The sequence below is a fragment of the Phocoena phocoena genome, chromosome 15 (genome assembly GCF_963924675.1).
Source record: "Phocoena phocoena chromosome 15, mPhoPho1.1, whole genome shotgun sequence".
Taxonomy (NCBI): domain Eukaryota; kingdom Metazoa; phylum Chordata; class Mammalia; order Artiodactyla; family Phocoenidae; genus Phocoena; species Phocoena phocoena.
The window spans coordinates 10,216,412-10,243,537 of NC_089233.1; the positions used below are offsets into that span (position 1 = coordinate 10,216,412).

Here is a 27,126-nt window from a genome sequence, read left to right on the forward strand (position 1 = left end):
CGTTACAGAGAAAGCTCGCCAGTCCCTGGTTTACTTTATATTGCTTTAATATTAAGCACCTATAACCCTAACCCAGGTTGATTCTAAATTCCTTCTGTTTTGAGGATTAAATTTGTGAATGCTTATACAGCAGGGAGTTGGTTTCTAACTTCAGAAGGCAGGTAAACGTGTTTTTGATGCAATTCCATGGTAATTTTTCCTAACTTTCAAGACAGCTTCTAGAGAAATAACCATCACACGTTCAAGAATGACACCCAGTATTACTGTCCAGCGATGGCAGAGAACTGTGTGTTTGCCAGGAACAATGAACGATAAGCTCTGGACAAAATGAGAAGATAACTACTTGAAAGCACTGAAGAACAACCAGAAACAGGCGAAAGCAGGAAGGAATGCTGTCCTCGAAAGAAGGGAAGCACACATACGGGATGAGATGCACACTGACCTGGCTTTTCCCCCATGGGAACTCCTGACTTCCTGTGGGACTCAGGGAGAAATAGAGCTTAACCGAAAAGCAGCAGTCTTAGTGAAACGAGGAAATCTATGTCACATATCAGGACTGCCATTGTGGTTAAACACTGAAAGGGAAATTCAGGAGAAAATGAGTCACAGAGGTAGGAGACCCAGTATCATCACAGCATCTTCCCTCAAATTCCTGCTTCGTCTCCAAACTGTGCAAGCACAGGGTGAGGCTTTAAGGAAAAGCAACATCTGGAAGGCAAATTGCTGAGCAGAGATTTAAACAGCTGTGTGGTGCCAGAAAGACAGGGTTTGGTATTCAAGATCCACCAAGCTCGAGAAGCTTGTTTAACACCTTGTGAAACTAAGGGGCACATCTTAGGAGGAGGGGCCGCCTTCTGAGACTAAGAGGGATGTTCTAGGGCCAAGGGCAACTCTCATCCACATGGGGACAGGGTGACCTGCCAGTAACGTAACTGCCTGCCAGAACAAAATGCAATTTTACTTAGCAGATTTTTACAACATATCATGCATAATACCCAGTATAAAATGAAGGATTTGTAGGAATGTGAAGAAGCAGGAAAATGTGACCCATGACCAAGACAGAAAAAAAAAAATCTATAGACGTAGAACCAGAAATGACCCAGATGTTGAAATTACCAGATAAGGACTAAAACAACTGCTATAAACACATGAAAGACCTTTTATAGGGGTGGTGAACACAACAAATTAATATAAGGGAAATTACAACAGAGAAATGAAAATGCTAACCAGGAAAGGAAGAAAGAAAACGCGATTTTAGAAATGGAAAATAATCGGAAATGAAAATTTCACCAGATGGACTTAACAGCACCCTGGATACGGCTGAAGGAAGAATCAGTGCCCTCAGAGAAATGCCAATAGAAACTATCCAATCTGAAACTTGAATACAAAAAGAAAAAGTGGGGGGGGGGGAAGGAACAGAGCCTTGATGACTTGTGAGACAATAAATAGCAAATTTCTGAACTTCCCTGGTGATGCAGTGGTTAAGAATCCATCTGCCAGACTTCCCTGATGGCCCAGTGGTTAAGAATCTGCCTGCCAATGCAGGGGACACGGGTTAAAACCCTGGTCCTGGAAGATCCCACGTGCCGTGGAGCAACTAAGCCCGTGCGCCACAACTACTGAGCCTGCGCTCTAGAGCCCATGAGCCACAACCACTGAAACCCGCGCACCCTAGAGCCCACGTGCTGCAACTACTGAAGCCTGCCCGCCTAGAGCCTGTGCTCCAGGGCAAGAGAAGCCACCGCAATGAGAAGCCCGCGCAACGCAACTAGAGAAAGCCCGCGTGCAGCAACGAAGACCCAATGCAGCCAAAGATAATTCAAAAAAAAAACAACATTAAATAGCAAATTTCCTTCTCTGTGTAAATTAAGAAGAGAATCAGAATAAATATTTGAAGAGATATGAATGGCCAAAAATGTCCAACATTGATGAAGACGTCAACATGCAGATTCAGTAAGCTCCACAGACCAAGTAGGGTAAAGACAAAGAACGCTATAAATAGGCATTTCATGGCCAAACTGCTGAAAACCAAAGATGAGACAGAGCTAGGGAAAAAGATACATTACCTTCAGGGGAACAAAAATAAGAATTCGAACCTGACTTTGTTATCTCAAACAGTGGCAACCAGGAGGAAATGGAATGAAACTTTGAAAGGGCTGGAGGAAGAGAATTCCCTGGTCGTCCAATGGTTAGCACTCCATGCTTGCACTGCTTAAGGCGCAGGTTCAATCCCTAGTCGGGGAACTAAGATCCCGCAACCCACGCGATGCGGTCAAAAGAGAAAAAAAAGGGCTGGAGGAAAAAAATTGTCAAGCCAGATTCTATATCGAGTAAAAGCAGTCTTCAAAAAACAATAAGGACCTACTGTGTGGCACAGGGAACTATATTCAATATCTTGTAATAACCCATAATGGAAAAGAATCTCAAAAAGAATATATAAATATATGTATAACTGAATTCATTTTGCCATACACCTGAAACTAACATAATGTTGTAAATCAACTATACTTCAAAAAAAAAAATTCTTCAGAAATGAAAGCAAGGAGAATGATGTTGGCAAGATGGCAGACTAGGAAGCAATGGGCCTTCCTTCCTCCACAGATACACCAAATTAACAATATACGGACCAGAACACCTCTGTGAGAACTCTGCAGACCAGCTGAGACGCTATGGCACCCCAGCCATTGGAAAACCAAGAAGAGATTTTAGCACAGGGGTAGGAAGGTTTGCAGCATTTGCTGTGCCTATCCATGCTTCTCCCTCTACGTGGCATAGTGCAGAGCAGCTGCGAAGGAACCCCCAGACTGAGGCTCCTCCCTTGACGTGGAAACAAAAGAGTGGACTGTGTGTCCAACATTCTGGCTTGTCTGGGGGGTTACTGGAGGAACTGATTTATATCTTGCCTGACTCAGAGCACTGCCTTAACTCAGAGCTGCAGTTCTGTGGGAGACACCAGGGGGCGAAAGAGATTCAAAAAGGTTTGGGAGGTTCTAGAACAGCCAGCAGGGCTGATGGGTGGTCTTCTCCCGCACCGAGCCAGTAAGCAAAGACTGTGAGAGGTGGTTGTTTTTTCAAATGGTGGTTGTTTTTTTCCCCGGGGGGAAGAAAAATTACAAGGCATACAGAGAAGCAGGGAAACAAGGCCCACTCAAAGGAACAAAATAGAACTCCAGACACCAATTCTCAAGAAATGTAGATCTATGAACTACCTGACGAAGAATTTAAAATAAAGATCCTCAATGCACTAAAAGAGAGTATAGAAAGACAACTAAATGATACATGAACAGAATGAGAGTACTGACAAAGAGGAACTATAAAAATACCAAACGGCACTTCTGGGGCTGAAGAATCCGATAACTGAACTGAAAAATTCATTAGAGGTGTTTGAAGGCAGACTGAGTCCCATTCCATGCTATAACATGGCTGAAACCTCAGGACGCTATGCCCAAAGTAAAATAATCCAGGCGTTAGTAGTGTAAGTACTCTATGATTCCACTTAGATGAGGTATGTGAAATAGTCACACTCACAGAAACAAAGGAGAATGGTGGTTATCAGGGGCCAAGGGAGTGGGGGAAAGGGAATTGTTTATTTAGTGGATATAGAGCTTCAGATCCGCAAGATGAAAGAGTTCTGGAGATCTGTTTCACAACAATGTGAATATACTCAACACTACTGAGCTACCATACCCATAAATGTGGTTTAATGGTAAATTTTATGGTTTTTTTTTAAACCACACACACACACACAAATGAAGGCAAGGTAAATACATTTTCTGATAAACAAAATCAGAGAGGGTTTCTTACTATTAGACCCACACTAAAGGAAATGCTAAAGAAAGTTCTTCAGGCTGAAGGGAAATAATTCCAGATGGAAATCCAGAGCTACAAGAAGGAAAAAGGGGTATTAGAAAGGGTACCTATGTAGGTAAATATAAAAGATTATTTTAAAAAATTTTGGGGGGCTTCCCTGGTGGCGCAGTGGTTGAGAATCTGCCTGCTGATGCAGGGGACACGGGTTCGAGCCCTGGTCTGGGAAGATCCCACATGCCGCGGAGCAACTAGGCCCGTGAGCCACAACTACTGAGCCTGCGCATCTGGAGCCTGTGCTCCTCAACAAGAGAGGCCGCGACAGTGAGAGGCCCGCGCACCGCGATGAAGAGTGGCCCCCACTCGCCGCAATTGGAGAAAGCCCTCGCACAGAAACGAAGACCCAACACAGCCAAAAATAAATAAATAAATTTATAAAAAAAAAAAAAAAAAAATTTTGGAAAGTGGTTGCCTAAAACAAACATCATAAGGTGTTGCAGGATTTCTAACATATTAGGGCTAGACAGAAGTAAACAGCATTATACTGTTTAAGGTTCTTACATTGTAGGTGTAGTAGAAAAATAGTAATTTTAGGTTCACTGTGACAAATTAGGAGGGCATATTATAATCCCAAGAATAACCAAAAAAAAAAAAAAAAAAACCTAAAAGAGCTAAAATGTCAATAGAGGAGATAAAATATAATACAAAAAATTTCTCGATCTAAAATAACACAGGGGGTTTCCCTGGTGGTGCAGTGGTTAAGAATCCACCTGCCGGTGCAGGGGACATGGGTTCGATCCCTGGTCTGGCAAGATCCCACATGCCGCAGAGCAACTAAGCCCATGTGCCACAACTACTGAGCCTGTGCTCTAGAGCCCAGGAGCCACAGCTACTGAGTCCACATGCCACAACTACTGAAGCCCACGTGCCTAGAGCCCATGCTCTGCAACAAAAGAAGCCACCAGAATGAGAAGCCCGTGTACCACGATGAAGAGTAGCCCCCGCTGGCCACAACTAGAGAAAGCAGGCATGCAGCAACGAGGACCCAATGCAGCCAAAATAAATAAATAAATAAAATTAATTTATTAAAAAAATAAGAAATAAAATAACGCAGGAAAGTCTCAAAGGAACAAAGAATATATGAGATGAATAGAAAAGAAACAGCAACATAGAAGCCTTAAACTAAACCATATAAATGATGACATTAAATGTAAATGGATGAAACAATCCAAGAGTCAGATTTTCAGACTGGTTTTTACAAAAAAGACCTAACTGCATGTTTACAAGAGACATAGTTTAAATATAAAGTACAGAGAGCTGAAAGTAAATGAATAGAAAAGGACGTGCTATGCAAATATTAGTCATAAGAAAGCTGGTGAGGCTATATTAATACAAGACAAAGGAGACTTCAAGATCAGGAGGATAAATGAAACAAAGAGGAATATTTTGTGAGGAAAACAAGGGTCAATTCAGCAGGAAAACATTACAATCTTAAATTTATATCTAATAACGTTCATATTCGTATCTTCAACATGTGTGAAGTAAAATGTACTAACCAAAGGGAGGAACAAATATGCAATATAGTTGGCTATTTTAACAGTCCTCTATCAATAACGGATAAGATAATAGGCGAAAATTGGAAATGACACAGATGAACTGAATAACATTTAACAACTTGACCTGATCGGTCTGTTAACTGCAGAATCTAAATTCTTTTCAAGGGTGCATGGACTAGTCACCAACATAAATCATGTGCTAAGTGATAAATTAGGGCTTGGTAAACTCAAAAGGGATTTAACTAGAAATCACAATGGGATTTAACTAGAAATCACAATGGGATTTAACTAGAAATCACAATGGGATTTAACTAGAAATCAATAATCCCCAAATTTCCAGATATTAGGAAATTAATCAACACGCTTCTCAGTAACCATGGGTCAAAAAGAAATTACTAGGGTTCTTAGAAAATACTTTGAACAAAATCATAATAAAACACAACATATCAAAGTCTGAGGATTACAGCTAAAGCAGAACCTAAAGGAAAAATGATCCCTTTAAATATTTTTTTAAAAACCTCAATGACCTAAGCTACCAAATCAAGAAGCTAGAAAAGCAAAGCAATTAAAGTCAATTAAATAAGGAAATAATAAAGAGCAGAAATAAATGACAAAGAAAACAAAGAAACAATAGACAAAATCACAAAGCCAAAAGTTGTCTTATTGGAAATTTAATTAAAATAGGTGAATGCCTTACAAGATTTATCAAGGAAAAAAGAGAGAAAACATATCCAGAGAAATATGAATAACTTTATATATGAAAAATTAGCATGCACTGTGAAAATGTTTTAAAAATCTGTGATTCAATTTCAACGATTAGAAATCCAGTTGGCAGCTGACATTGATCTGAGCATACCCTTCTTGTTCATCAATTACATACTCACCATCTTATTTAAAGATTGCTTCATTTTTTTAATCTTCTTGATAGTAGAGACCCTAAGTTTGGTCTTAAAAGTCAGTCCGAATCAATCACCCTCTCTCCTATATATATATATATATATATATATATATATATATATATATATATATATATATATATGATCTTTTATAGATATAGGTTTGTTTTGTAGTAAAATGGTATACAGTTGGCCCTTGAACAACATGAGGTAGGGGTGCTGGTGGAAATCTGCGTATAATTTAGTGTCGGCCTCCAGTATCCACGTTTCCTCCGTATCCACGGTTCCTCATTTGTGCTTTCAACTAACCACAGATGTTGTAGTACTGTAGTATTTACTATTGAAAAAATTCCAAATATATATGGACCTGTGCAAATATATATGGACCTGTGCAAATATATATGGACCTGTACAATTCAAACCCATGTTGTTCAAGAGTCAACTGTATACATATAGAGAGAGGATATATACATCCTTTGCCAACCCTTGGAGACATCTATATATCTATACCCATATCCCCCTACACACACACACACCCTCTGATAAACTTTTTTTTTTTTTCCTTTCTTGGTTCCAGGGAATACAAAATTGCTAATTCAATACCTGGCAGATGACCTACAGTGGTAGAGATAATCATTATACAGCGTGTAGGTTTTAACACACTAGACTAGTTTAGCTCACAGATGACCACATATGCTCACTAATGCACTAGACTAGTTTAGCTCACAGATGACCACATATGCTCACTGATGCACTAGACTAGTTTAGCTCACAGATGACCACATATGCTCACTAATGCACTAGACTAGTTTAGCTCACAGATGACCACATATGCTCACTAATGCTCCTTGTAACACATATTGGTACACTGAAGGCCCTGAAAGTCCTACATTTAAAAAAAAAAAAAAAAGACAAAGGAGTATAATGGCTATTAACTGAAAGAAAAACCGAATTGGCCTTGAAGGAGTTTTTCCCTTTCCTTTGGGAAGGAGTAAAATAAGAGTATTTTTGTTCAATTTGGTTTTATTTATTTATTTTTATTTATTTATTTTTTTGTTTGTTTTTTTGTGGTACGCGGACCTCTCACCGCTGTGGCCTCTCCCGTTGCGGAGCACAGGCTCCGGACGCGCAGGCCCAGCGGCCATGGCTCACGGGCCCAGCCGCTCCGCGGCACGTGGGATCCTCCCGGACCGGGGCACGAACCCGTGTCCCCTGCATCAGCAGGCAGACACTCAACCACTGCGCCACCAGGGAAGCCCCTTTTTTTTTTTTTTTTTTGTGGTTTTATTTTAGGAATGAAAGACAGTTTCCTCTATGTTCTTCAAATGTATTCTACAAAACCAGGGCCCTGCAGAGGATACAGTGTAAAATACATTGACCACGCTTCTTGGAGTCAGTGTTTTGCTACGTCAAAGGGATGTGTCAGAACCAGTTTCAGGATAATGCTGATGACGTCTTAGAAGAAAATAATACATAAGTCTTGCCTGCCAAAATTCTAAGATTTATGAATACAAAGGATAAAATTGTTAACACCTACAGTATTTTGCAAAATCCTTCTGCAAATCCGTTCTGGCATTGATAAAAGCACGTCCTTTCTCTGTGCCAACGACAAACACGTCTGTTTCATACATTGCAATGCAGGCCACTTCCGCCTTGGACTTGGCCAGTTCTTTACACTGAAATGGGAAAAAAAAGAATGAAATGTTATCTGCAAGGGCAGATCTGGATTTTTGTGGGGGCTGTGAGGTCTGCCTTAAGAAGAAAAGTACAAAATTAGGTACAAAACAAATATTTCTTTAGAATGAGAAAAACCACCAAGAAAAAAAAAACACACAAATTTTATCAAGCAAATACCATTAACATCATAAAACCACGAGAAGAAGATTTTTATTCAGCACCTGTGATGATGTTTGTGATTTATAATAAGAAATGTATATATTTGGTTGTCTTCCACTGTTTCTGGCACAAAGCTCCTAAAACCCTTGGAATTTTCTAAGAGCGAGATAAAGGTGTCTTTTGCTTTGTTAATGAGGTGACTTTGGGACCAGCCTAAGGATGGGGGCTGGCTGCTGGGAAAACCAACCAGGTGATTAGAAGGTGGGAACTTTCAGTCCCACCCCCCTGACCTCTGGGGAGGGGAGAGGGGCTGTAGATTGAATCAATGGCCAGTGGTTTAATCCATCATCCCTAGGTAATGAAGGAAAAGACAAAAGGATTGATGAACAAGTGGAGATTTAGGGAGAGTGGTGCACTTGGAGAGGGCATGGAAGCTCTGTTCCCCTTTCCCCACCTTGCCTTGTGCATCTCTCCCATCTTTCTGTCCTTGAGTTATATATATCCTTTTATAACAGTCTAGTAAATCAAATGTTTCTCTGAGTTCTGTGAGCAGCTCTAGCAAATTAATCGAACCCGAGGAGGGGCACGTGGGACCCTCCAATCTATAGTGGGTTGGTCAGACGCACAGGTGACGATGCGGGCTTGCCAATGGCATCTGAAGTTGGGGGAGGGGTAGGGAAGACAGTCTTGTAGGACTGAGCCCTTAACCTGTGGAATCTGATGCTCTCTCTAGGTAAACAGTGTCAGGATTGAGGTGAATGGTAGGACACCCAGCTGGTGTCTAAGAATTGCTTGTTAGTGTGGGGAAAACACCCATGTTGGAACTGAGTGCAGAATCTTGACACGCCTGTCTCATGTGCCTTTTTTCCCTACATCTTTGGCTGCAGAATCTGCCTCTTCCTGTGACAAAAATTTCATAATATCATTTTCTATGAAGAGAATAGAGATAATTTAATGTTTCCTCCAATGTGATTGATTACCTTTTTATTATTGATGATCAGGATGAATGAAACATGAAAATTCATACCACAGACACACTTGCTGTTCTTCGTGGTGCTACAGACAAGAATTCTGATAAATTCTACTTTATGTAGTTCCTTTCAACAATTTAAAAGAATGTTTGGTGTATTTATAACTGAATACACTATGTTACTGAGTATCTTCCTGACCAGAGGGAACTTCCGTTTTGACAACGCATCGATGAAAAACAAATCCTCTGTTGACAATTACACCCATTTAACGACTGGAAGAATTTTCCACAGACTAGCTGCTGGCTCTGTACATTTAAAACCTTGTTTCTCCTCTACTACCCACATACTTTTGGAGTTGGGAACATGTTCACACCACAATATGACCTCGGGTCTTGTCCCTTGATGTCAAGTTACCGGAAAAGTTGACAATCGGATTATTCCTGGAAACCATTCCTATACCAGGACATCTAGCAATAATTTACCCAGACACAGAAATAACATCAAGCCACGTAATACTTACCACTAAACTAAGACTAAATGTAATCTCCAACCCAGCTTCCCCTTCTTGAGACTCCCAAAATGCCCATCTCCACTCAAACATCACCTGACACAGTGGCTTATGGGGGGCAGAATAATGGCCCCTAAAGATGTCTACGTCCTAATCCCCAGAGCCTGTTATGTTACCTTACAGGCAAAAGGGACTTTGCAGATGTGATTACAGTTAGGATCTTGAGATGAGATTGTCTTTTTTTTTTAATTAAAGGTTTTCCAATTTTAATTTTATTTATTTATTTATTTTTGGCTGCCTTGGGTCTTCGTTGCTGTGTGCAGGCTTCTCATTGCAGTGGCTTCTCTTGTTGCAGAGCATGGGCTCTAGGCACGCAGGCTTCAGTAGTTGTGGCACGCGGGCTCAGTAGTTGTGGCCCACGGGCTTAGTTGCTCTGCGGCATGTGGGATCTTCCCGGACCAGGGCTCGAACCCGTGTCCCCTGCATCGGCAGGCGGATTCTTAACCACTGCGCCACCAGGGAAGCCCGAGATGAGATTATCTTGATTATCTGGGTGGGGCCACAGGGGTCCCCTAATGAAACCACAAGGATCCTAGTATAAAAAGAAGGAGGCAGAAGGGGATGACAAGGGAATCCAAGGGCACATTGGTGCCCTTGCTGGAAGGAACCACAGGTCAAGGAATTCCAGCCCGAGGAGCTGGGAAGGGCAAGGCACAGTTTCTCCCTGGGAGCCTCCAGAAGGAGCACAGCCTGTTGACACCTTGATTTTAGCTCTGTAAAACCCACTTTCTGCCTTCTGAACTCCAGAACCGTCGTCAGATAAATGTGTGACGTTTAAAGCCTCTAAGTTTGTGTAATTTGTTATAGCAGCAAGAGGAAGTTAACACAGGGCTTGTGACAGAAAGAGGAAGGCAGAACAGGAGACAGCAACCTTAACTGATGTGGTGAAAAGATCTCACTTCAGCAAATTTTACAAAAGCATATGTGCATATGTTGCTAGGATCCCCCAAGGCCATGGAAGTGGCCAGTGCAAGGCAGGTGCTCAGAAGCTTTTAAGCTCCATTAACTTCATGGCAAATCTATCTCTGTGTCAAATGAACCAAAAATTCAGCTCTTTATCTAAAGTATAGAATCTGGTATTAGGTGAAGTTATCAATCTTTAGTCTTACTTAGGTCATCATTGGTAGAAAATATCTTTTTAAAAGCATTTTTTTCTCATTATGATATATACTGTTACAAAAATTTTAGCAGATACAGAAAAGTACACAGAAAAAGAAATCACCTCTAATTCCATTACCTAAAATTACCCACTATTCACATTTTAAAATATGCACACACAATTTTTAAAAACAAAATTAGAAACATTCTACTGTATATAGGTTGGCATTCTGCTTTATTCACTTTTCATTGTTTCTGAGCATTTATAATCCTGAAAAACCTGATTTTTGAATGAATATATAATATTCTATCCTATGTATATGCCATAGGTTAACCATAACATTACTGAAGTTATTTTCCTGGTACAAATAACACTGCAATAAACATCCAACTTGTATGTCCATTGTACCTCAAAAAAAAAAAAAATTCCAAGGATGTAAACATTTCCAGACACGTTTATTTCCATGGGCTGGAATCATGTCAGTGGCTCACCTGACTCAAAGGGTATAAATTCTTTTATACCATCGTGCCACCCTGACCCAGTGATCCAGATGAGCCTCACCAGTGACACGTTGGTGCCACGCACCCCTGACGCGATGTGATGAGAAGATGAGGCATCTCACCTCTCCGGTCTTCTTTCCAAAACTCCATAACCCTGGTCTAAACAGGAGGGCTACATCAGAGAAACCCAAACGGAAGGAGATTCGATAAAATACCTGACCGGAACTCTGCAGAACTGTCAAAGTCATCAAAAATAGGAGGGCTTCCCTGGTGGCGCAGTGGTTGAGAGTCCGCCTGCCGATGCAGGGGACACGGGTTCGTGCCCCTGTCCGGGAAGATCTCACATGCCGCGGAGCGGCTGGGCCCGTGAGCCATGGCCGCTGAGCCTGCGCGTCCGGAGCCTGTGCTCCGCAACGGGAGCGGCCACAACAGTGAGAGGCCCGCGTACCGCAAAAAAAAAGAGATTGAGAAACTGTCACAGATCAGAGGAGCCTAACGGGACAGGATGATTAAATGCCATGTGGGATCACAGGGTGGAGCCTGGAGCAGAAAAAGGACATCAGTGGAAAAGCTGATGAAATTCGAGTGAAGTCTGGAGTTGGTTAATAGTGATGTACGGTATTGATCTATTAGTTTCGGCAAATGTACCATAGTTATATATAACGTGCCACAGATATGTAAGTTATGGGTGAGGAGTATGTGGGGGCTCTCTGTATGATCTTTACAGCTTTTATTTATTTATGTTTTTGGCCAGGCCACGCGGCTTGTGGGATCTTATTTCCCCAACCAGGGATCGAACCCGGGCCCCCTGCAGTGAAAGCAGAGTCCTAACCACTGGACCACCAGGGAAGTCTCCAGCTTTTCTGTAAATAGTAAAAGTATTCCTAAGTACGATAACATTTTATTAAAACACACACACACAGACACACACACACCTCGGTTTCTGAAGGCTCGAGGAAGGGGTGAGTGAGAATAACTGTTTAATGAGGGCAGAGTTTCAGTTTAAGAAGATGAAAAAGTTCTGGAGATGGGCAGTGGTGAGGGTCACACAGCAGTGTGAATGTACTTAATGCCACTGAACTGTGCACTTAAAAATGGTGAAGATGGTAAATTTTACGTCGTGTGTATATATATATATATCCTACCACACACACACAAAACTTGATTTTCTCAAGAAAATGTCATAGCTCCCATCCAATCCGTCGGTAAGTCCTAGCAACTCTACCTTCATCAGATCTTTGTGGTCCCACTGCTTCTTATCTCCGCCACTCCCACCCTAGTCCAGGCCACCGAAACCTCCCACGTGAACCATGGCCTGCAAACTGGTCTCCCTGCTTCCACTCGTGTTCCACAGTCATCGACTTTTGACACAAACACCCCCCGCCACTGCCATCACTCCTTTGCTCAAAACCTTCCAATGCCTTCCCACTACCTGAGGGAAAAAGTCCCAGTCTTGATATGATCTGGTCACTAGCTGCCTCTTTTTTTTTTTTTTTTTGGCTGCACTGTGTGACATGCGGGATCTTAGTTACTCCGACCAGGGACTGAGCCCGTGACCCCTGGCATTGGGCGCACAGCGTCTTAACCAGTGGACTGCAAGGGAAGTCGCACCCTCTTGTACTTGACCTCTGACCACATCTTCTTTCCTCACTCTGCTCCAGTGTTACTGGACTTCTTGATATTCCTTGAAAACACCAAACTTGTTCCTGCCAAGGGGCCTTTGCACAAGCTGCTCTTGGTGCTTTGAACACTCTGCCCCCGGTTACTGGCCTGACTCACTTCCTCACTTCATCTAGGTCTTTGCATAAAGGGCAACTGCCCAGAGAACTTCTCCCAGACCACCGCCCTTAACCATCTGTTCTCTCCCTTAAACCTCTGTTTTCTGACCCTTGTTTTATTAATTATTAAAAAAAAAAATTTATTTATTTATTTGGCTGTGCAGGTCTTAGTTGCGGCATGTGGGATCTTTAGTTGCGGCATGTGTGTGAGATCTAGTTCCCCGAGCAGGGATCGAACCCAGGCCCCCTGCATTGGGAGTGCAGAGTCTTAGCCACTGGACCATGAGGGAAGTCCCCCTGACCCTCATTTTAAAATAATATTATATTTACTGATACACACACACAGAGTTTGTTTATTGTCTGTCTCCCCAAGTAGAACATGAAATCTATGTGAGGGGGACCTTATCTGTCTTCTCAAGTCTTCTGGCCCCAGCACCTAGAAGACCTTGACATATAGGAGCTGCTTCATGAATATTTGTCAAAAGAAGGAATGTGGTCAGTTCTGGGGTAAGATATTTCTAGTTCTCTTCAAATAGGTCTGATGCTTTTTAAAAAAATTCATTCCAGGGTTGTTGTTTTTTTTTAACATTTTTATTTACCCTCAGATAATCTAGGATAATCTCCCATCTCAAGATCCTTAGCTTATAAACATCTGTAAACTTTCTTTTGCCAAATAAGGTAACGTTCACAGGCTCTGGGGATGAGGACAGGACATCTTTGGGGGCCGTTATTCAGTTTACCCTAAGTTGCTTTAAAATTTTCTCTTTATAGTTGGTTTTCTACAGTTTAAATATGATGGGTCTAGGCATGCGTGTGTGTATGTGAGTGAGTTACCTGTGTGTTTGGTATTTTGCCAGTGGACCCAATAATGTTCTTTATAGAAAAAGTAAATCTCTCTCTAGATTTTTTTCTGGTCCAGGATCCAGTCCAGGGTCGCACTTTCTATTGGCTGTCCTGTCTCTCCAGTCTCCTTCCATCTGGAACAGACAGATCTCCATCTTTGTCTTTCGTGAGACTGACATTTATGGAAGTGCAGCCCACTTATTCTGTAGGATGTCCGTAAATGTGGGTTTGTCCTATGCTTCCTCCTTGGAGGCAGGAATGCCAGGACGCGGCACTGCCCCTCCTCAGTTCCTCCCACCAGGCAGCTCAGGAGGTCCCTCCATCCCATTACTGCTGATGTTCCCCTTGGTCACTTGATTAAGAGGGTGGCTGTCAGGTTTCTCTACTTTTATAAAGTTACTGATGTTCCGTTTTTTAATCAATACGTTGTGATCAGATGCCTTGAGGTTATGTAAATCTCCCCTCAAATTTTCACCCACAAGGTAAGTTTTATACTTTGGATGTAAAACAGATGCATATCAATGGATTATTAATTTTTTAAAAAATTTATTTATTTTTGGCTGGGTTGGGTCTTTGTTGCGGTGAGTGGGGGCTACTCTTCACTGTGATGCATGGGCTTCTCATTGTCGTGGCTTCTCGTTGCGGAGCATGGGCTCTAGGCGCGTGGGCTTCAGTAGTTGTGGTACGCGGGCTCAGTAGCTGTGGCGCACGGGCTTAGTTGCTCCGTGGCGTGTGGGATCCTCCTGCACCAGGGCTTGAACCCATGTCCCCTGCATTGGCAGGTGGATTCTCAACCACTGCACCACCAGGGAAGCCCCTGGATGATTATTATTATTTTTTTTGCCCCTGGATTATTAATTTACCTTTGACTTTAAACAAAAAGTATTCTCAAACAAGGTAACGGAGGGACCTTCGTTAAATTTTCAGGTCTAGAGAGATTACATTTATACAATTCCATCCATAATGTAAGAAAAAAATTTCTTAATTATCTGACAAGCCCATCATCCCCTATAAAAAAGGATATGTGCACACAGATAGGATGTAACACTGAAGCTGAACATCAAAAGTGTCGGTGAAGTGCTTCACCGTTCTGATGCTCGGCAGTGATCCAACCACGTGACATTTTATAGAACTGCAAAGCCATCTCACCATGGACTCAAGGGCAGACACGAGGAACGTCACCACCATCTTGCTCTCCGAGGACTCCTCATTTGTGATGGGCAGAGTGGACACTGCTACTTGGGCCATGATCCCTAGGAAAGAGAAGTATTAGGAAAGTGAGTGGTAGAAATTCAGTGTCCTGCTCAACATGTTTAGAGCTGTGAGGGTCCTCACAGGTGACCTAGTTCAACCCTTCCTTTAAAGGTGAAGAAACCAACACTTAGAGACAGTAAGTGCTTTGCCTAAGATCTCTGTAGAGCAATGCTAACTTTCCATAGTGTATTTTCCACTAAACCTAGATATCACCTTCTCATAAAATAAATTCAGGTATGCTAGAGAGGCATGTTAACTATTTCCCAGACGAGGAGGAAGGAAGGTAAGGAAGGTCCTTTATGGATCCCGTGTCGTTTTGTCAGATTTCAGCACGACCATGTCTGGCACCATATTCTGGTCCACATACACAGGAAGAGGAGAGAAGTGGCTTTGTGTATTACAGATGGGAAGGGAAAATCCCTTCCTTCCTTTTCCTGCTAGGACTTCTGCATGAAAGCTCATTCTAATTTTCCCCAGACTCTAAATCAAGTGAGCATTAAAAAGTTTCTTTGCAGAAGTTTCTCTAACATCATAAAAAGAGTTCTTTGAACTAGAGCATACAATGTAAGCACTTGTCATTGTGTCCTGCCCCTGCAGTATCTGGCTTAATTATGTTTGTAAGCAGAAGATAAACAGATCAACATAAATATGCATCTGGGAGGAAGCCTAAGGATCTATGGGGGTGAAGTACGGTGGTCCTATAAGGCTATTCAGAAATATTCGCAAACGTTTCTTTCAGAGCCTGTGGTTCAATTCCTTGCCCACTTGAAGGTATGTGGCCGCGTGCCTTGCCTTGGCCAAGGATGTCAGGGAAATGACGTCACTTCCACGCAGAGGTTCCTGCCACACTCCTTGCTCTGCAATGGATCTGCCACGTTCCATATGGTTGGGTTCCAGATTGGGGAAACTGTGGATCAGACCCACAGCCAATCACAAGAGACCTCTAGGGCAAGCAAGGAATAAATCCTTGCTCCTTGAATGCACCAAAATCTGGTGGTGTTTTTAACCATCGCCTACCCTAGCCAATCTGGATGGATATAGCAGGCTGAAAAGGAATTCTAAAAATATAACTACTCATCTATCTAGATCTTCTGAAGACACTTGAGGATCCTTGAGGATCTCTTAGGTTAGAGCTGAGGTCTTCCTGAGAAAGAAAGAACGGAGACTAACTAGCATGTACAGAGCCATTAGGATGCAAACTGTTTGACTTAAAATTTTTTTATAACTTTCCCTATTGTGAAATAGAACATGAGAGTGTGACATCATACCAGGAACATAAATTAACAGGCAAGACCTGGGCATGAACAGGTGAGGAAATATACTTCAATTTGAAGATTTTATTTTATTTATTTATTTTAAAAAATATTTATTTACTTAGGCACGCTGCGAGGCTTGCAGGATCTTAGTTCCCCGACCAGGGATCGAACCCCTGCCCCCTGCAGTGGAAGCGCGGAGTCCTAACCACTGGACTGCCAGGGCAGTCCCAATTTGAAGCTTTTAAATAATTATCTTAATATCAAGACTTTGACACTCTTTGACACTTGTTATCATACCCATATTTGAAAACAGATAGAAGTCTGTGAATGTTGTTTGTCATAACAAGGACTCTATTCCCACAGAGCTGGAGTCAGAAAAAGCAGCAAGCAGCACCACCAAGGACACGTGTTAAGTCTTAGAAACTCTTTCCTCTAGCATCTAGATTCCATGATGATCACTAAGTACAGCAGGCCGAAGAAATGGGTATCACAAAGCATGAAACAGCAAAGGCATGCTCTTTTTGCCACTTACCAGACTATGTACTTAGATTATACCCTATCCTGATTCTTTGGGAGCTCAGAATATTTTCATTCATAATTCTTATTTTCCCTTTATTATCCCAGACAGAGAAAAAGGAGCAGATGTATTCTCAGGTTACAAACATGTTGATTTGTCCATGAAAAGCTAGACGCTGGGCAACTTCCTGCCTACTGCTGTTTCCACTTCTCACCTTCAATTGCTGTAGATCTGTTATGTCAATCACATTCAGTGTGTGTTAAGAAATGGGAGGGACACCATACCAACAGCCCGTGGGGATGCCACAGGCGAGGAGAGGTCCTATTCATTACCAGAACTTTTCGAGAGCATCTTAGTACTTTTTGATGGTAAGAACGCTGGAGGGGACTGAGTCCCGTCAGACTTGATGGGGAAGGATGCATTTCGTTTGGGGCTTTCTGCTCTCTAGAAACGGCTGTATCTGGATTACAACAGAAATTCACTGAACTGTTCTTTGCCTGTCCCAAGAGGTCATTTCCCTGAATAGTCCTTTTTTTAAAAAAAAAATTTATTTATTTGTGGCTGTGCCAGGTCTTAGTTGCGGCACACGGGATCCTCGTTGCCACGTGCAAGATCTCTTTTTAGTTGCAGCATGCGGAATCTTTAGTTGTGGCATGTGGGATCTAGTTCCCTGACCAGGGATCGAACCCAGGCCCCCTGCATTGGGAGCGCAGAGTCTTAGCCACTGGATCACCAGGGAAGTCCTCCCTGGATAGTCCTTAGTCAACGCTGTTCATGGAACATTCCCTGCACCCCTAACCCGGTGGCTGCATCCTCTCCTGCTCCCTTTGCCAGAAAGAAACTGCTATCACACAGTGGCATTAACAGTGAACACCAGAGGACACACCAACTTAGGCTGGTGACGCAAGCTTACAGGGCATGAGGCATGATGGGCTGGTCCTCACAGAAGCAGGGGCCAGGAAAGCCAGGTTGTGGGTTCCCCAGACCACCAACCTGTTCTGGGACCCCAGTGGGCGGTGGCCCTCAGGTTCCTCCTCTATGACTAAATCAATCACTTACTATGAAGGTTCCTTTCACCTCTGAACTTCTATGGGCCCCCTCGTTTTAAAATCAAGGGAACCACATATTACTGAGTCTATGCATATGAAATGTCCAGAATAGGGAAATCTATAGAGACAGAAAGTAGATTAGTGGTTGCTTCGGGCTGGGAGGTGGGGTAGCTAAAGGGTACAGGGTTTCTATTCAGGGTGATGAAAATATTCTAACATTGACTGTGGTGATGACTGCCCAACTCCATGCATATATTAAAAACCACTGAATTGGGGGTTTCCCTGGTGGCGCAGTGGTTAAGAATCCGCCTGCCAATGCAGGAGACACGGGTTTGAGCCCTGGGCCGGGAAGATCCCACATGCCGCCGAGCAGCTAAGCCCACGCACCACAACTACTGAGCCTGTGCTCTAGAGCCTGCAAGCCGCAACTACTGAGCCCACGTGCCACAACTACTGAAGCCCTTGCACGTAGAGCCCGTGCTCCGCAACAAGAGAAGCCACCGCAATGAGAAGCCCGCACACCGCAACGAAGAGTAGCCCCCGCTCACCGCAACTAGAGAAAGCCCGCGCGCGGCAACGATGACCCAACTCAGCCAAAAATAAATAAATAAATTTATTTTAAAAAAAAAGAATTCTGATTAAATTACTTCATATTAAAAGGTCCAACTTGAAATAATTTTTATTTATGCAAAATATTGGCAAAGCTAGAGTTTCACTCCAATTTCTTTTATCTTTACGTGTCAGCTGCATTACTTGTTGAAATATTAAAATAATTTTCCCATTGGAAGTTACAGAAATCTCACAAAGATTTTTAAATAAGCTTTTAAATATAGTGAACATGTGTTCAATTTTTATCTAAAATAAAGAAAATATTTGTTTTAAAAAAGGACTCACGTGGGTAAATTTGCACTGTTCTAAAGATAAACCTGGAACCAAGCTCTTTAATACCTTACTGTTTTTTAAAACTGTGATGAAGAAATATATTCTTGACCATTATCTTTCAGAGTTAACTAATTCAAACACTGTTAAAAAAAAAAAAAAAGACTATGTCTCATTCAGCGGAGTTGAGTCTTACAATGGAAGTAGGTATACCTAAAGGCAAATTCAAGCATGGTCAACATTATCCGAGGAAGCAGTACATATCTTTCCCAGAGAGAACATTTTTCTTCCATGATTTCTTTCATTGTTTAGGGGAGAGGCTTTTCTAGCTCTTTATCAGCAGATGCAACTTTGCCGACACCACACATTTTTTCAGGTAAGTAGTTCTGAAATCTGTCAACCACCCCTAGCGGGCTCTGCGTTGTCTATCACAAGTCCATCCCCTCTTTGGTGGTGGTTTCCCTTTTTTCTTAGAACTTTGCCATCGATAGATATGTCTTTAGATTTCACGTCGTCTAGCCATAACTTTAATACTGTGCAGTCTCTCTAAAGCCTTATCACATACTTGGCTGGTCACCTAGCAGCTACTGGAACCCTCAAAGCCACAGTATGCCGACTCTCATGTTGATGACATGAATAGTGGATTCATCGTGACCTCTCTGTGACCTCTTGCTAAATCCTGCAGAGCCAGTTTTCCCTGCAGTGTTGACATGGGTCATTGTTTCTTCCATTAATCATCCAATGATGTAGTGTAGGGGCCATGATGTATGAAAAATACGCATTTTTAAACAGTAGAACCAGACACACTGTTGTGAGATGCTCACACTGAGAGCCACCAGAGATCTGAGCCCACTTAAGGGACTGGCATATTCCAGGCTCTTATGCTTGCACCTAATCTGTAATTACACCACAGTAATCTCTGAGAGGACTGTGATGCCAAAACTTTAACAGAGAATAAAATAACAGGCAGAATGAAACTAGGTGGAACTCAAAAAAGCTATTATCGGTTGGTGTCAACTGTGCTACCAGCAATAATTTTAAAAATGTATGTTTCAAAATTATTGCTTTGTTTGCACCCTTTACTTAACAGCAAATGGAGGCAGGAACTTTGTCTTTTACATTTTATGATTTAGAACACACCATGTGTCAATAGCACATCCAAACTAATGAACCATGGTTATAAGCTAACCATGTGGTTTCCCACCCTGAGGACGTTTCCCACCCTGAGGACATTTCCCTGAGAAACAAAATCATTGCATTCTAATAGTTAAAAATCCTTGACAATGAGAGCTTGTACCAGAGTTCAAACCCCCAAAGCCTATATGGTGATTAACTTCTCTACTGAAATCTAAAGCACCAGCTTTGTTCATTTAGATCACAGATTTTATAATAGTGCTTAACTTTTTGCTTTTTTAAAACTGGAGATGTAAACTGAAACAACTCTCAAATCTCACAGTTTTCCCAGCAAACTTTGAGGACTTTCTCTCCTTTTCAATGTTACATTTTACTAATGAAAAGCAAACATCAAAACCAGACTACCACCTATTTTTATAAATAAAGTTTTATTGGAACATAGCCACACTCACTGGCTTGCATCTTGTCCATTGACTGCTTTCCTGCAAAGGCAGGGTTGCATGTGACAGAGACCACATGTCCTCAGAGCTGGAAATATTTATTATCTGACCCTTTACAAAAAAAATTTGCCCATCCCTATTCTAGAATTCATTTCCACCACTTAAATTTTGGAATGTCATCCACTCCATTTATCAAACCTCTGAAATCTTGAAATAGACACCAGCTTTATTTTTTAAACTGTTTCTGAATTTACCTTTTCAAAGGTTAATTTTTCAGGTCCCTGAGGCCTTGATTTTAATTAGCAAGTTCCCAAGGTGCCACCTTCTCCCTGACTCAGCCCAGGCCTACAGTAAGTGGAAACTACAAATGCAGATGTACCTATTCAACATTCAACAGAAGTGTATTGAAGTGGTCAAGAGGTACAAACTCCCAGTTATAAAATAAACTAGTCCTGGGGCATGATGACTATAGTTAACAATACTGTACTGTATATTTGAAAGTTGCTTAGAGAGTAGATCTTACCACAAGAAAAAAAAATTGTAATTATGTGATGTGATGAATGTTGACTAAACTTATTGTGGTAGTCATTTCACAGTACGTACATATGTCAAATCACTATGTTGTACTCCTAAAACTAATACAGTGTTATATGTCAATTATATCTCAAGCTGGGAAAAAATATCCTAGAAAAAGAATAATAACAAATTTCAAGACAACCAGGACTTTTCTGGAATGACCAAGGAGTATGGAAAAGAATTAGACATAATATGTATTTTCAATGTCAAAAAATGAAAAAAAAAAGTCAAAATTAAATGCTTGGGAATTCCCTGGGGGTCCAGTGGTTAGGACTCCACGGGTTCAGTCCCTGGTCGGGGAACTAAGATTCCACAAGCCGTGCAGCGTGGCCAAATTAAATGAAAAAAAAAAAAAAAAAAGCTTAACAAATAATCAAGAACTTTAGCTTAGCCAAACAAATGTTTAAAATTTAAAAAAATGTAATGAGCACGTGCTATATGAAAACATACACTGCTGGCAGGAAAGACAAGGTGGAAACAAAGTGATTTTTATGTGAGTAAAATCCACATCCTGTGATCTCGAGTTAGACAGACCTGCATAGATACAGGATAGCAGGCAATGAAGGCAAAATGAAAGCCAGAACCCCCCGAAATGGCTCTGAGTCAACAACCTGGGGGATGAGACTGAAAGCGTGTTAGCAAGTTCTGCTTGAGAAGAGAGCTTCCAGGCAGCAGGTGTGGGCAAAGACCCAGAGCTGTGGGGCACTAAACAACAGGAAGGCAGAAAGAAAGTTGACCCGCTCCAAATGCATTAACACCTGCAGTAGCCTGGCGCCAAGCCCTGTGTCCACTGAAGGCAAGGTGGCCGGTCACACAGATCAAGCCTTCCTCTCCAGGTGGAAGAAAAGAAGAGAAAAGGCTGCTCAACTCTTCGACTGCAGCTATGAGCAATATCCAATTTGCCAATTTCCAATCCCGTATTTAGACATCTGCTTACTTCAAATTACCAGCAGGAAACTAAACGGTGGCATTTTTGGCTCAGCCATTCCATTCCTTGGTATGTACCCAAGAGTTGAAAACAAATGTCCACACAAAAACTTGAACACTGATGTTCAACAGCAGTATTCATAATGGCCCCAAAGTGGAAATAATCCAAAAACATTCATCAATTGATGGAAGATGAAAATGTGGTATATCCATACAATGAATTATTATTCAGCCATAAGAAGGAATGAAAGAAGCCAGACCCAAAACACTCCCTTTGATGATTCTATCCTTAGGAAATACCTGGAATAGGCAGGGATACAAAGCACATTGGCGGCGCCCAGGGCGGGGATGGGAAAGGGGAATGACTGCCTAATCGATATGGGGTTTCTTTGGGGGTGACGAAAACGTTCATAGAATTACTGGTGATGGTTGCACAGCTCTGTGAATAAACAAAAACCACTGAATTATACACTTTTAAAGGTGAATTTCATGGCGTTATGTCAATAAAGCTGTTATTAAACAGCAAAGATTGGGTTCGAGGCACGGGGAATATAGCCCTACAAACCTTTTTTCTCCTTTATCTCTAAATCATAATCGTGAGGGACTGTAGTCTAGGACCAGAGCCGCCTTCTGACCTTTAGGTTGGTTTTCTGCCAACAAACCCGCCACTGGTGGCCGCCCCAGTGACCACACCCACGACAAACCCCACACCGCGCGCCACTCGGCAACGTGCGCGACGTGAGGGGCGGTGTCGGGACACCGCCGTGGAGCCGGGCGCAGTTACCAGGCAACAGCGTCTGACCCGCCCCCCCACTAACCAATCAAGCGCGTCCGCACGCAGCGCGGTATCCCCACGTACGCCAGCTGGAGCGTGACCTCACGTACATCAGGCCTTAGAGAGCCCAGAGTCTGCAGCACCCGCCCCCACCGCCTCCGCTCAGCCAATCAGAAGGAAGAGGTATGCGCGTTCCGTGCGTGCTACCGTTGCCCCCGCGCCAGGACTTCACTGCCCCACCCCCACTCCTCGGGCCTTGCCCGCGGGGCGCCGGTTAGGGGGGCCGGTCGGGCTGGCTGCGAAGGGGCTGCTTGCAGCCCGCGCGCCTGGGCGGGCGGTCTCCCCAGGCTTCCCCTCCGTCAGGCCCGCGGGACGAGAAAGTTCCAAGCAAAGCACCCGCTCTTAATGGCGGCTGCGGCGGGGGCGGGGTACGCACCTGAGGTCCCCGCCGGCGGGCAGCGCCCGGCCGGCCGCGGGGTCCGAGGGCTGAGCCACCTGGGAGTGGCCCGGGGGCCGAGGGCGGCGGCCGCAACCGCGAAGAGGCGAGGGCGCGGCGTGTGGGCGGCGGCCGAAGCCCTGCTCTCCACTATCCCTTCTTTTTCTCTTTCTTTTCCTTTTTTTTTTTTTTTTTGGCTTCCTGGAAGGCAGCCTAGACTCGTGTGTCCGCAGCGCCCCAAGTGGGAGTTGCCGTTTCCGGTGCCGTGGAATAGTTCAGCTTCACAGTGAGCTTGTTTGGAAGTCCCTTAGTCCCGCTCTGTTCAAGGCCAGAAGTGCTCGTCCATCTTCAGTCTTAGATGCGTGGCTGCATGTGTCTGGTCTCGCCCCTGACACCGCCCCCGAACGTGGACTACTTTCTTGCTGTTATTTAATTTGATAGTTTCGTATGATTGCAGTTTGTACCTTTAAAGCGGTGAGGTCACAACTCCGGTGACCGGTGAATCTGCCTTTAAGGCCAACGAGTTGTTATAATACTGTAACAACGTGTCCTCACCTTTTGATGGGGGTCAGTGACATAACCAACCCAACCATGAGCTGTCCATCAGATGGTGATGGCACTCCAGCAAGTAGTTGAATATTACTATAGTGTTGTTTAAGCAAAGTTACATATTTTATATATGCCAAAAGGAGAATAGAAACCTTTTACCCATTGCTCCGATTTAACATAGCTGCCTTGTTTCTCGTTTTAAAGGAATATTCAGACGCAGTTGAAGGCAGCGTTCTCATTCTTTACTGTCTTGAAGTTATGTTCTAATACACATTTTCTTTTGCAAAAAGACAAGTGTCACGATTCGCTGACATTTTTTTCTGTAAGTGGCTCACAAAGATATGCTTCCTAGCAGAAGCTGCTAAAAAAGATGTTATTTCAAGGTAAAGATAACCATCCAGCAGTTAGTTGAGATGGTACCTGCTTTTTTTGACATCATTTTTAAAAGAGATGTTTGAAAATATTTCCATTATGTTATAGTTGATTCTTTCTGTTCGGAAGAGTTATGGTCTATAAATTCTTAGCAAACACTGAGCAAAACTGAATACTGCTCCTAGGAGAAATACAGGATTAGGTTTCTGCCAGCCTCTTCACATTTTGGTAAAACTATCAATACATAACCTTGTTTTATGTGTGTGTCTGTTTAAAGACACCTTATTTAATGTATATTGTTGATTCATTAGTTGAACTCATGGCCAACAGCTCTGTAACTCTTGTGTGAAGGAAGCTTAGCTAACACAAGTATTTTCTATGTAAGGCACATCGCGCCCTTGTGCTTGGGAATACTAGACAATGCTATGTTTGAGGACCATTTTAAACAGCAAAATCATCAAAAAAGAAAAAAAAAAAGAAAACCCACAAAATGTGGAAAGTGTAGCATTAAATAGACCAGGAAAAGGACACTTGTTTACAGTGGGAGAGCTGGTGTCACCTTGTTCTACCTCAGCTGGGAACGTGCACGGCAGGCAAAACAACTTTTTTTGCCACTCTACTGTGTCTGCTAATAAGCGGGGAAAGCAGGGTGAGTATTGCTTTTAAATTTACCTATAAATTGTAGGTGAGGAGTTAGTGAATAATAAGGATTGATTGAATTTTGTTGCCCAAAACAATGGGAGTACAAAACTCTCATACTTGAAAACTTAACTTGGAAACAATTTTCTAATCTGCTTTAAAATCTTCTATATGGGGGCTTCCCTGGTGGCGCAGTGGTTGAGAGTCCGCCTGCCGATTCAGGGGACATGGGTTCATGCCCCGGTCCGGGAAGATCCCACATGCCGCGGAGCAGCTGGGCCCGTGAGCCATGGCCGCTGAGCCTGCGCGTCCGGAGCCTGTGCTCCGCAATGGGAGAGGCCACAACAGTGAGAGGCCCACGTAACAACAGCAACAACAAAAATGGTCCAGTAACTCTCCACCTCAGAGTTAAGTGTAAATGTCCAGACTTAGGCTTCTGGCCAAGGTAAAGTAACAAGGATTGGATTTATCCTGTTGCCTGAAATGACTCAAAAATAAACGAGCAAAATACATGATAATGAGGGAAAATTATGAGCAGGTTTTTGGCACTAAATTTGCCAATTTAAGAGAAATGGACAAATTCTTTGAAAGACACAAATTACCAAAGCATCCTCAAGGGAAATAGATAATTTGAATAGCCCTATATCTATAAAAGAATTGGAAATTTAGTTAAAAATCTTCCCATAAAGAAAATTTCAGGCCCAGATGGCTTCACTGGTAATTTCTACTGAACATTTAAGGTAAAAATAAATTTATGCAATCTCTTCCCAAAACTTGAAGAGAAGGAGATACATTCTAACTCATTCTATGGGGACAGCATTGCCATGATAACCAAAACCACACAAAGACATCACAAGAAGAGAAAGGCACAGGCCAATATCCCTCATGAACACAGATGTAAACATTCTCAATGAACTTTTTTTTCAAGATAAAAGGAATATATGTGAACACAAAGACTTGTATACAAATGTTCTTAACAGCTGTATTCATAATATCTGAATGCAGGGAAAAGGCCAAATGTCAATCAACAGGTGAATCAATAAACAAATTGTGGTATGTCCATATAATGGAATGGTACTCAGCAGTAAAAAAGAACGAATTACGGGTACGTGGAACCTCCGAATTCATCATGCTTAGTCAATGAAGACACACATCAGAGCCCATATTTTATTATTGTTCATATATATAATTCTAGAAAGGACAAACTATTTTATAGTGGCAAAAACCATGTCAATTTCCTAGTACCGGGGTGGAGAAAGGGGTTGACTGCAAAGGACATGAGGATGATTTTGGTGGGGAAGGAATTATGCTGTATCTCAGTTGTGGTGGTGCTCACACAGCTGAATACGTTTTTCAAAATTTTTCAAACTATAGTTTGGATGAATGCAGTTTATTTTACATAAATTATACCCCATATTGCTTAAAAAGCCAGCCCTCACATTCCTGTTTCATGAAAAATAATTTTAAATTATTTTAAATTAAACATATGTAGTCATATTGTTTTTGCAAAAATCATCTTACCTACTGGTATTTTCCTACCACTACTATTTTTAATGAGAGCAAAGAGTTTAAAAAACACAATAAGATGTTTGTTTAAAAATTATTGTTTAGTTAATCTTTATCTCATTATTTAAATAATTTCTTTGTATATTTCATAAAGTACATATTAGTATAATAATATGTGCAAATGATTTATATATTTTTATATAAATATATTTTTTATATAAATATATATTATATATATATTTTATATATATATATTTTCATGCTCACAAATTTTACCCATAGAGATACATAATCAAAATAATTTGGAGACTACTGCCCTAGAAAGTTGGAAGATCCGTTTTCTCAGAAAACTGAAAGAAGAATTTACCTGGAAGCAGTGAGCTGAATTCATCAAGCAGATGGCTGAAACCAATGGTAATATTAGAGTATACCACATTTACGTGCCACGGGAAGACTCAAGATTGTAAAATGTCATTTCTCCTAGTTAGTTTCTCTCAATTAGCTCATGAATTTAATGCAATTCCAATAAAAAAAATCCCAGTGGGATTTTTTAATGCAACTTGGCAAGATGATTTTAAAATTTATTTGAAAGTAAATGTTATGAATAGCAAAGGCAATTTTGTAAAAGAACAAAGAAGAGACATTTGAATAAAAATCAAAGCATATTATAAAGCTGTAGCAGGTGAAATCTTGTCATATTAGTTTGAGAATAAATCAGTAGAAACAAAAATTGAATTCAGAAATTGATCCATGTATGTGGAAATTTATCATATGTTATAAATGGCATTTCAAATCTTCAGATAAAGTCTGTTAATAGCCAATAATTTGGGGACAATCAGATATCTGTTTGAAAAAAATATCAAGAAATATACAATCTTGTCTCATACCACTCATAAAAATCAACTCCAAATCTACATAGAAAAAGTAAAAAATTACTTAAGTGTTATACAAATATTACAGAAT

The 27,126-nt window shown here is 41.9% G+C and overlaps 1 protein-coding gene across 1 annotated transcript in view; it reads right to left on the reverse strand.

The window, feature by feature from the left end:
• Positions 1-23,258, reverse strand: part of LOC136134535 (general transcription factor II-I repeat domain-containing protein 2) — a 54,678-nt gene extending 31,420 nt beyond the window's left edge. The window contains exons 1-3 of the mRNA XM_065892182.1: positions 23,098-23,258; positions 15,004-15,107; positions 7,797-7,935 (exon numbers count right to left, since the gene is read on the reverse strand). Coding sequence (XP_065748254.1) covers positions 7,797-7,935; positions 15,004-15,102 — 238 coding nt within the window. The 5' untranslated portion in view covers positions 15,103-15,107; positions 23,098-23,258. The remainder of the gene's footprint in view (positions 1-7,796; positions 7,936-15,003; positions 15,108-23,097) is intronic.
• Positions 23,259-27,126: the final 3,868 nt, after the last annotated feature.